General features: G+C 40.0%; 1 protein-coding gene across 1 annotated transcript; it reads right to left on the bottom strand.

The window, feature by feature from the left end:
- Positions 1-223: 223 nt before the first annotated feature.
- KLHL31 (kelch like family member 31) lies at positions 224-11,711 on the bottom strand. The gene is made up of 3 exons (XM_015859249.3): positions 11,281-11,711; positions 7,908-9,114; positions 224-6,592 (listed from the first exon to the last, which is right to left on the bottom strand). The coding sequence occupies exons 2-3, from the start codon at positions 9,080-9,082 to the stop codon at positions 5,860-5,862; spliced, it is 1,908 nt and encodes a 635-aa protein (XP_015714735.1). The 5' UTR covers positions 9,083-9,114; positions 11,281-11,711; the 3' UTR covers positions 224-5,859.
- Positions 11,712-11,983: the final 272 nt, after the last annotated feature.

The following is an 11,983-nucleotide window of genomic DNA, read 5'->3' as shown; positions in this document are numbered from 1 at the left end:
TTCCTTGTGAAAGAAATGAAAAAGATAGGATACCAGCATCATCCTGTGTAGCTCACCATGACAGTTGTTTGACAGCCTGCGTACAACGAACATGCCAATTAGCTGGTACGGGAGAGGTGATCAGCATGGGGCTCAGAATACAAAGGACATCTAAACAGCAGCCAAGGGTTAGCCTGATAGAAAGCCGGTCCCAAAGATACAAACGGACTTGACAGCAAAAATATTTTGTTCTATGATATGTCAACAGTTTTATTTGAAGCATACAATGAAAAATACTGACATGCTGTTTTATTCCACTTAACAACTGCTGCACCACAGAGTTTGATTTTTAAGTAGTAACATTCTCACATTACATGTATAGATTTTTCTGTTGAAATATGTTCCCATGTGTTATCACAGTTCATCCTTACAGTGTATAATTAGAAAACCTACTTGTATAGCAGTATGTCTAACACTTATAAGCCAGGAAAATGCTTTACACAAATAATCTTTTCAACTTGTTGACAACAAAACTGCCAAGGCAGCAGCCAGTGTAACACCCAGTATAACTAAATGCGTGTGCTCCCATTCTTACCAACTGATACCTACGATGTATTCCTTGTTAAGTTTACTGTCCATATTTTTACTGAAAATTTAATTTTCCATTGAGAAACCAATGAACACGGTAGTATTGTGCATGGCAAAACTCATCTGATGTTATCTGAACCTCTCACTCAAGCTATACAGAATTGTGTGTATTTTCCTATGTCTTTTAGGGATCTATTTGGAATAGATCTCATAGCAGTGCCACGTTCTAAACATGAGCCCCTGCGACTCATTGTTCACCCCTATTTATCCAACAGGCATTTCAGAATATGACCTTTTCTTTACTACAGCCACCAGCAAAGAGATTTTATGAATTTACCAGATGAGCTTTTATGAACCGTATGCATCTTTGCACAATAAGCATCTGCTTTGGCTGCCTGTGAGAGAATCACTCAATAAAGGACAAAAAAAATATAGAAAATAGAAAGGGATGAGATTCTCCTCTTGCATGGAAGAATCAGAGTATGAATGTGTTCATGAAAGTATTGTTGATTACTTACATAAAGCAGATCTTTGACAAAAGGATGAGAAGATTCATTACAAAAATGTCAGGAGGCTGTTGAAGGACTATTGGCTTCAGCCACATTCTCTAAGCAGGTAGATTCAGAGCTTCAAAAAGATTTCCTGGCTTGGATAAACCCAGCTTACAGTGAGTTGAAAATGCTATTCAACTGAGAATGGAAAATACAATAGAAAACTGGGACTTGGTTTTCATAAGAAGCATTGGCCAATTTCATCCTTGAGAAATGACATCAAAATCTTTATCTCCTGACTGTGCTAAGGGGCTCCATCTTCTGCTTTCCACTGTCTGGATCTTCTTGCATCTCCAGTCCTGTGTGTTGCACAGAAAACCTCAAAGCCTACACAGGATTTCACTGGGGAAATCTAGTCTGTAAAAAATTCATGTGTATCTGTGGTAAATGTAGGTACTTGAATGGTAATATTGAACACTGATCTGATACCTCCATGTTGGCCTTTATCATATTGTTGTAGCTTGTGGCTAACGTCTACTACAACATCATATATTAATTCTTATGTACTCATGCATTTAGTTCTTGTGATTTACTTTTCCAAACATTAATGCACGAGACTGTATATAACATATATAGTGTGTATATATGTATATCAGAGAGGCCCCACTGTATTCAAAATGGGATATGTGCTCATACAACTATATTTTTGACTGCTGTTTTTGCAGCTAGAAACTTATTTATTTTACTTGGGAAAAAGTCCCCCTAAACCCACCATTGGTTTTGAAAGAGTTAAAGCTGTACAATCAGTGAATCTAGGCTTAAGGATAATATAAAGGATGGTCATCAGTCATTTAATTAATCACGTACTTTTTCCTGCAAGAACTGCCATTTAATATCTCACCACACAACACTTTTTAACACCTCGTAGTTTTGGTTGATGCTAATTTTGACTGCTCCCCTCTCTGATCAGCGAGAAGTTGGCACTTTAGCTTAGCAGACTCCTGACTCATCCATAGATGATCTTACGGGTTAACTTCAGGAATGGTCATGGTCTCATCGTAGTTAAGAACTATGCACAAAATCTCCCTTTCAGCACCACTTTCCAACATTAAGCTCCTCACTCACAACCTTACAGCACACACTCCCATGCACCTATACAAGCATTATTAGACAAGAAAACTAAATGTTATCAAACTGTTTAACTCGCAGACTGAAGAGAGATCATTTTCAGATTTCATTTCCTTGGAAGGATGGATGTTGTAGATGATGTGGGCATAAGGAATTTTGAAGACAATATTATGATTCCTTTAAATATTACTATAGCATTAAAGAAGATCCTTGCAGTGTTTTAGCAACCTGTGTCTCATACAGTTGGAAGTTACACTGTACTTAATATCACTGTATATGATACTTCCTAAACTACATTTAAAATTTTCTTTTGGGGATAAACAATATTTCAAGTTCAACTGAGATTTTCTTATCCAGTATTTAGAGATTGAAAATATGGTACCGAACAATGAAAGAACACTGTCCCATAACACGTAACATACAAACCACTTTTTACAGTTCTAACAGAATGAGATTGTACATATAAATGTCACAATTAGCTCAGTACGTCGGTATGATCAGAAAAATATTAAGTTCAGCTGATATTGTCACATATTAAGGGCCAAATCCTGGCTCGATGTGCAGTTGAAGCCTAAACAGATGTCTACAGAAAATAATAATGAAAATACAAAGCCACACTGAAGTGCCATAATGACATCAATGTCTTTTATTGATCTACCTAAGATTTTTTGCCTACAGTATGTACCTAGTTTGTGCAATGGAAGAAACACATGGCTGGCGGTGCTTGACTCCTGTCCTAGGACACTTCCTTATAGACTTGCTGTGGCCAAGGGTGGTGATCTTCCCTCTGGGTAAGACAGTTTTGCAGGCATCTATATGTATTGATCTGCCAGAATTTGGCCAAAGAGTTTTAAATCCTAGACATCTTATTCAATAGTCCCAGTGAAGTCAATGGAACTTTTTGTGTGTGTGTGTGTGTGAGTAAGATGAAAAGGATTTGGCCCCCAGTGTTTTTAACCCTTTAAGTAGTACGAGAGTAGTTTCATTGCACTTAGCCCATCATTCACAAATAAATGTATATCCAAAAGCAGAAGATTGATGTTGAAGTACAGAAAGTGTTGGTTCATGAAAGAGGAAAGCATGCAGCAACATCTGACTACTAATATCATTTGGGACCTGAATTCCTAAAGGGAAAAAAGAGATGCTTGCATGACAGAATTTTACACCATATTTATCTGAGGCTAAGTGATTATTTATTCAATTCTTAAACAGCTTCTTAATGGGCACCCTAGAAGCACTAAATAACTAGCATATGTATACAGATCTAAGTGAATCTGCTTCTTCATTGACCTGGGTAGATAAGCAACTACAGTTGTAGTATAATTTGGCAAAAATTATTGGAGCAGAAGGATTTTTCAAAGAGCATCTTAAATATTTTCATATGGAACACACAATCACGACTTTGAGAAAGGAGAAATGCTGCTCTCACCCATGAGAATGTTTTTGCCTGGAATAGGCAGGAACAGTGTTTTTGCATTTAAAACACAGTGATCCTACTCTGTTACACAATTCCATGTTTTGTTCTGTGCCTGGCTTTGAATTATTGCTCATTTGGATTAGACAAGGTAAAGGATAACCATATGCAAATCAAATTAACCCAAACAAACTGCGTGGTGCTCTGATCACAGGTCACTGCAATGCGGTGTATTCTAATAGCACGCAGTACTCAGAAATTGAATTTGGGATTTAAATTTCTGCAGTCAGGGTGCAGATGTGAATTCTGAGTTAGAACTGGAAAATTGGGCCAAGTACCATTCAGTGTAATCTCAAAGGACAGCGTGAATTCCTTCATCTCTAACGAGCTGTGTCATGCTCGGGATGGAGTTGTAACAAAGCGACAAAGTACTGAGTGGGAGAGTCATTTAAATGCTTGTCTCAGCAAAGTCTGTACATACAGGCAATTTTACAGCATTTCCCTTTTGCAAATGAGTTAAACTATTGTATCTGTTAAAGTGAATTGTTGCCCTTTTAGTTATACTAAATCATTTTATTATCTAGTTTTGCTTCTTTCCTTCTCAAACAGAAGGATGTAGACATATTATACTGACAGCAGTCCTTCAGAATCAAATCCTCTGGGGACTTTGTGGGCTGTATATCCTTTGACTACATGAATAGGATTAGGTATCACACATAATTCCTCCACTGTCTGCTGAGATTAGGAAAAAAGAGTTCTTGGAAATTAATCTGAGTTAAGCAGAGACTCACTCACTGGTGAAACTCCACAGGCTTCAACAAGCACAGCACTAGTCTCGCCTTTGGGAAATGTGACTAAGAGCTCCTCAAAACATAAATAGGGCTCTAGGAAAGAATTTAAAAGGAGATACTTAATGGTAGGTCAAAAAAAATGTTAGCTTGCGTGATGTTGTGCCTATACCTGGCAAGAGAAGTGGTAAGATCTCTCTTTGTTGCTGTTAAGTCTCTGATTTCATCCAGTTTCCCATGATTCATGGCTTTCCACACATGTATCCTATGCTTAAAAGCAGATCCTGCAGTCTTCGTTTAATCTTTGCTCATCACCTCACAGGGAATTTTTCTGTTTCAGAACAATACAGAGTAGGAGAGATGCTCTTTCTTCACCCTGAGATATTATTCAGCCCTCGGAGCCTCTTGTTGTGGCACCTCCAGGCTTCTGGCATGGGCATGAGCCTGCTCAGAAGAGAAGACAACCCAGAGGTACATTTCTACAAAGGTAGGGTAGAGTAGGGGCAGGAGGAGACGCACTGGATGGCCTTCATGTCTTCCATCTGGAGCAACAGGAGAGTCTCCCTGGCATGAGGTAAGAAGGAAGTGATTGTCTACTCCAAGGTGTACACATGGAGGCCAGGAAAGCAACACAGCACCCAAGGAAGACCTCGGGGCTGGACATAATGCTTGCAGAAACTTATCTATTTTCTGGATTCTGGTCTTGAAAGCCATGTCACAGCATCAGATAAGAGAATTAAAGGCCCTCTTGCAGAAGACAGGGATCTCTTACTAGCTTTTGAAGGAGAAAAAGGTTTGAAAAATGTTCTGTGAATATCACTGCTCCAAAAAGTAAAATATGCACATGCTATATATGCAGAGGTTTTTTTTGGTTTTTTTCCCCTTTCTTTCTTTTTTTTTTTCCTTTTATTTTCTTCTCTCTCTTTTTTTTTTTTTTTCTTTTTTTTTGTTTCTCAAAATATAGAAAGCGTAAAAAATAACAAAACTGACCGATTTTATGTTGGCATGGCACACTACTAATTTCTGCTGAGATTTATTCCTACCAATATTTGACTTTCATTTTGAGTTCAGAAAGCATTATAAATTCAGTATTAAAAAAAGCCTCACAACAATCTTCTGAAGCAAATTTGTCTCTATTTTACAGATAAGGAAACCAAGGCGCAAAGAAAGTAAATGATTTGCCACAGATAACACAGTGAGTCAATGGCAAAATCAGGAACAGAACGAAATTCCCTGTGCAGTTATGGCTTAACTCTCTTCCTGCTAAGAAAATCCATCTTTTCCCTAATAGGTTGTTTCACACCGCATGTCTAGAGGTCATGAAAACTGGCAAATTTGCAGTGTTAATACTGTTGCAAATCCAATTGTGTTGGTTTTTTTTTTTCCATATAAGCTCATAAATGCTACTTAAAGGGTTAATTATACTGCTATGCTGGTAAACATTTGTACTGGTTGCTTGTTTGACCAATATTTAAATACTGACTGGTACAGAAGAGACTGAGCTTGCTCTAGACTCCCTTGTCTTGGTGTTGGGCATGGATATAGTGCAACAGGATACTCCAACGGTGGCTTCAGGCAGCTCATCTTCGTCCGTCCACTCATTGAGATCTGGGTTATAGCACTGAATGCACTTCTTATATTTTTTCTCTATCTCATTCCAGCCCCCCACTAAGTAAATTTTCCCATCCAGCATTGAAGCACCGGCTGTGCTAACTCCTGTTTGAAGGGGTGCCACATAACTCCACTGCCCTGTGTAAGGGCTGTAACACTCCACAGGGAGAACGTCGACCCTTTCCCCTCTCCCCCCCAGCTGAGACCCACCCATGACATAGACTCTCTCCAGAAGGGACACGGCACAGTGCCACCCTCGTGGGGTGCTAAGACTGGACTTATCCTGCCAGCTATCATTGCTGGGGTCATACGCACACACTGAACGAGAGTAAGCATTATTAATGTAACCTCCCGTGACCAGGATCCTACCATCCACCACAGCACTGGCATGGCAGCACCTGGGCACCTCCAGGGGTGCCTTCATCTGCCACTGATTAGTTGCAGGCACGTAGCACTCCATCGAGGAGAGGCAACCCTCCAAGTTGCGACCACCCACTGCAAAAAGGAGGCCATTGAATACATTCAGGCTGAAGTGTGTACGCTTCTGATTCATATTTGCCAGGTGAATCCAGGTGTTGAAACGAGGATCATATCTACAAGCGTTAAAAACAGAGGGTGACCATCTCACATGCAGCTCTGGTAAATTCCACAGTCCTATATCTGTCCCACTACTGCTGGGGTTGAGGAATGATAAATCAATACTGTGTTTAGCTACTTATTTAGCCCAGTAGAAGTCCTTAGGGTAAGGAATTTTGTAAGGTACATTAGTAGACCCATATGTTTTTCCTGTTGCATGCTGAGTGGACCAGTGAATGAGAAAAAGACTATGGGAGAGCAAACAATAATTGTTAGTTGTTATATACCATTATTGGTAGCTCTGAAAGCAAGTCCATGGACATATTCATGTTAATTAGCATTGCCAAAGTTAATTTCAGAAGAGGGATTGGAACACTGAGCAGAACACAAGGACTCCACCACGTCCTCCACACAACCCAGGTATGCACCAAGCACACGACTTGGTAGAATTTGATACATAGCTTAGAGGCAGAAGCTTGGACATCTGTTACACAATAGAAATGATCCAGATAACTTCCCTTTCTCATTAATTTTATATGTTGGTGGACCTTTTTGGGAGAAGTTATCTGAACGTTCTTTTGTGGGAGTAGAAAAGGAAGCATTGTTGGGCTGCATGTTAATATTGCATTTCCATTGTCTGTTACTCCATAGAAGGTGAGTTTTTCCAACTCCTACTTCAGGCTACTATGTGCCACTAGCTTTTAGGCTGAGCTATTTAAAAACCATCACCATTCATCTGACTACTACATGTTCGGTTATGCACAAGTGATAGTATTTGCTATCACATGAAAAGTGCAGTTCTTGGATAACTACAGGTAAGAAGTGTAAGCAGGGAATTGTTTGGAGTGTCTTGTATGAGAGACATTCAGCCCTCATTGATTCTAAGCTCTTCATAAATCAAAAGCAAAAGGATATGAAATGCAGCATAAGAGGTGTTAAAAATATGATGGGTATGATGGGTAGTGCATAGAAAGTCAGAATCATGATATATCAGAGTATTTTTTAGAGTTTTCTGTGAGGCGTCATCAGCTCTTGAAATTTAAAGTCTTATCTGATTTAATGCATTTTAGTGCTACTTTAGAACTTCTCTTATTAATTTCCTTCACTTCCTCTCTTCTCATTGTGCATCATGGTGAAGTTATTGCATATTTCGGTCGCACTTTTCTGTTCATTCAAAATTCAGTAAAGAACAGCATTTATAGCTCCTCCAACCTGTCCTTCTTTGTGTCTGATCTGATCACATTGCATGTCACAATTCAGCTTGGCCTATCTCCCTGCACTGTGTGGAGTAAATAAGTATTATGAAAAACAAACCAACAAACAACGAGTTACCTGCAGAAATTGCTAACTGCATGCTTGGCTTGGTTCCTGGCATCATTCTGGTCTTCCCCACCGGCCACGTAGAGAAATCCATCCATCACCGTCACACACTGGTTAAAACTTTTAGCGGGCATTTCACTAAGCTTCTTCCATCCATTTTCAGGATCTCTGTATAAGATATCTCTGCTAAGAGACTTTTCTGTTAGAGCAGGGCGTCCCCCAACAGTAACTAGCACTCTGAAGCCTCCACGAATCCTTGTTCTTCTGGACTGAAGCGTATTCTGATGATAGGGAAGCAAATGATAGTTCATGGCATCTACCAGCAGCTTATGGCAATCTGCATCTTGCATCATTCTCGGAACAGTTTGGACATAATTGACGAGGTCTTGAGCTGAGATAGTACCAAAACGAATGTTACCTAAGAGATCAGCAGCAAACTTTACTCTTTTTTGGTCAAATTCCAGCCATTTTATTGCAATCTGGAATGCAACAATTTCAGAAGGCAACTGCAAGTCATCATCTGCAAGAAGTTCATTGATCTGATCAAAAGTGAGTTTTAAGAACTGATCTGTTTCTGAAAATTCAATGAAGTTGTCTCTAATAAATTTGTGTGCAGCTTCCTTGGTTGTTTTTAGTCCGTACGTTTCTGCAATATTAGCAATGTACATACAATTCTCAACACTGATTTCTCGTGCTAGAAAATCACAGCACATCTTTACGAGGGTGTGAATCTGAAGATAAACTGCTGTGGAAATAATACTACCTATGGTATAAAGAGAGAGAGTGAGCTTTCCAGTGTAAGCATAGGTGATAACAGTAGCTAGACCCAATGGGGATACATCATTGAGGTCTACTCTTTGAGTGGATGGATCTTTCTTTAAGATGTTGTGAAAGTAGTCACTGATTGAAGCCATCACCACCTTATGAACACTGAAAGATTTGGTTTTGGTACTGATGGTCAAGTCACAAAGAAAATTTTCAAGTCTCATTCTGCTTAGACCTTCCAAGAGATTTGGGCTGTATGACGAGTCAGAAACTTCAGATGAGACGCAGGTGAAGCCATTCCCTCCATCTAAGAGTCCATTCAAGCCATTTAGTTTACTGAGGGGGCCATCTTCCACAATGATAGTCATTTCATTGATATCTGCTGCTTTGTTCTTCTTCACATTCTTCTTCTTGGGTGCCATGACTGCAATGAAATATTACAGCCAAGAGCTCGCTAAAAATAAATTGAAAATGTTTAGAGGCCACACTGCAGTTGTGAAATTTAACACCTGAGTGATTATGCAACAAATTTATCCTTTGTTGGTACATATAAAGGCCACAAAACCAAAATACACAGGGTAGTCTACCTCTCTATAGTCTGATGTACTTTCCTGGATGACAACGTAGCTGCTTATTTTTAACAACAGATGCTCAAGTTATGAAGAATACATCTACAAGCAATTCCACAGTTCCTTTTCTTTTAATAGTGAGATGAAAATAGCAATTATTGTCAACACATTCAAAGAGTTAAATTCTCTTCCTAAGAAGCATTAACTGAGTGTGCAATTCTGAAATGAGCTAGGTTCTAGATCCGAAGTATAAGAAAAATATGGGCCCCTACTTCTGTTCATCCTCACTCCATGACTAATCCAGATTTACAGGTGAATTCAGAGTGTAACCAGGAATTACTAAGAGCGGGGGAAATTCTTGAGGAGATAGTAGCTTAAAAGATGAGAAAGAATTCCAGGTACGATCTTACGTTGATTTTAGGTTTAAAATCTATTCCAAATTGCTTCAACTTTTTTATTATTCATGAGACTGATGATATTCTATTTCCTGTGTCAGATTTGCAAATATCTTCTACTCATAGACCCTCTCCCTGCTTTTTGTTGGCTGTAATTTGAAATGGTTCTGATATTACTCTTAGGATTTTCAGGAGACTGAGGGAGAAGAGATGCTGTCTAAGTTTGATCTGAAGAAAGTCATGCATCTTTTGAATCTGAATCACATTTATCAACTCTGGACAAGTCCCAGCTCTTCTCTTCCCAGTGCAGAGCCTGGTTTTTGTCAAACACAAAAGTGACACAGCTCTTAAGCAGTTCTCAAAAGAGCAAACTAAATATACATCCATGTATGCAAATACATATTAAAGGAAAGTACTGATTTTCAATAACAGAGTTAAACATGAATTGCTGAGATCGGCATTCCAATATACGCAGGTATAACATTTATCTTTGATACAGCCATTGATTTAAAAAAAACTCTCTGAAGCTGATTTTCTTTGTGACCTTTGTGCTCACAGCAGACAGAACACAAAGAAGCGCTAACTCAGGATAAAACATTCAGCTCAACTTAAAAGCAGTTTGATCACATTTCAATCTGAAGTCTCAGCACACCGATTTTCCCTTAAGTGAGCAGCACATAATAAAATGGTACTTTAATTATAGAAAGGAATGGTTGCTGCCTGTGAGTACCAGGAATTTTTTTCTTCTTCTGCTGGGTGACGACTGCCTGCAGAGCAGGAGAGGGAGAAGGCCATGTGTGCTGGAAGTGTCAGTGTCAGCGCATGCTGACGTAAGCTGCAGTCCCCAAATGTCTGGGTGCCAGCACGGGGGTCAGCTGCTCCCCGCCTCCCCCCCTCCGGCTGCATTCCAGGAGCTGCATCTGTTGAGAGCTATCAGAGTCACCTCCAAGAATAGCAAGCTCCCAGCAGCTTGCCATTTTAAGACAGGTTCAATCAGAGGTGCATCTGGTGCTTCAGTCTACTTGGTTGTCGAATGCAACTTTTTGCAATAAAACTTTGCTGTCTGTCCTGCAATGTATAATTGTTGACATAGAACAGAAGCAAAACAGAACTAATGGGTGTCTCTGGGCGTATTAGTAGCCGCAAATCTATTGCTGGAAGGCAATGTATTATTTTGGCAGACAGATCTGTAGTTCTACACATTTTTAGAGGCCCATAACTTGAACGTTTTAATAAATACATCACTTAATACTTATTGCTTCATTCTGTCCTTGTAGAGCTTACTGAATATTCAAAGCACGTGTTTAATTTGTTAAGAAAGGTTCACTCTGCAAAGTTTTTTCTCCTGAAAATTACTTTTCCATCAGCAAAAATTGCACTAGCCAGTTCAGTGCAGAAACACATTAGCAACAGGAAATTCAGAACCAGTGAATCAAATCAAACAATCCTGTTACAAGTCCATGTTGCTGAGCTTTGAAAGCCCTGGATAATTTTCTTTCCTATAGCTGTTTGCTTTCACTTGATTTACTTTAGTTTAACAACTCACGCCAAAGGACACTGACGGTCCCCAAACAACACACTCAAACACACGACCTTCCCCCCTTTAATATGCTATCTCCTAAACACCATCACCGTGAGGAGTTAAAAACCCCTTACCCTCCTCAGCAATATGTTGTCTCAGAGCTGTCCAAGAAGCTGCCAGTGAAATTGTCTCTTCCTAGGAAAAAAAAAATGAGAAGACAAAAGAGAGGAAAGGTGGTAAAAAGAAGAGAAGAAGATCAGAGGCCACCTGGTAAGTCCCAGCTTGTGGTTTCTACTGCGACCCTTTGCTGTCACAGTGAGCAAAAGAGACCGCAGCTTGAGCTCGGGTGCTCTTTAAAATGACCCCTCCTCTCGGTGCCTCGCTCCCTGCCTCTGCCCAGACACAGGCATTAAGTTTCCCCAGTCTGCCCAGCCTTCAGAAACCAGGGGGGCAAATGCGGACAACTGACATGTACAAGGCAGGGGGGGAAGGTGAAGATGGTATATCCACACCGGGTAATGCTTGTGCCAGGTAAGCGTAGGGTGACCATCAGATTCCCCAGCTTTGTGTGCCTGGGCTCCCTGAGCACTGCCTGGTGATGGTGACATCTGAGGGTGGGCTGTGCAAAAGCCAGTGTGCTCTGTGGAGCACGTATGTAAAACAACCAGCGGGAAACACCACAAAGAAGCTGGCACTTCAGTTCTGTTTTTTATTATACTGAGCTGCTGACCTCTGGGCAAAGGGAAGGAAATGGACTGATGGGGGATTCACAGTCATGTCCTATTTATCAGTTAGGTCCATGCTCCCATAAAACTTGCCTCGGCTTTCAAGGATACT

Source organism: Coturnix japonica, chromosome 3, assembly GCF_054131305.1.
Source record: "Coturnix japonica strain WE chromosome 3, WE-NBRP24, whole genome shotgun sequence".
NCBI classification, from domain to species: domain Eukaryota; kingdom Metazoa; phylum Chordata; class Aves; order Galliformes; family Phasianidae; genus Coturnix; species Coturnix japonica.
The sequence above is the reverse complement of the archived record's forward strand: the minus strand, read 5'-3'. Positions and strand labels throughout refer to the sequence as shown.

Coding starts and splice junctions, on each gene's coding strand:
- KLHL31 (XM_015859249.3), bottom strand. CDS start 9,082: ATGGCACCCAAGAAGAAGAATGTGAAGAAGAACAAAGCAGCAGATATC. Junction 6,593..7,907: donor GCAGTTAGCAATTTCTGCAG/GTAACTCGTTGT, acceptor TAACGCTTGTAG/ATATGATCCTCGTTTCAACA.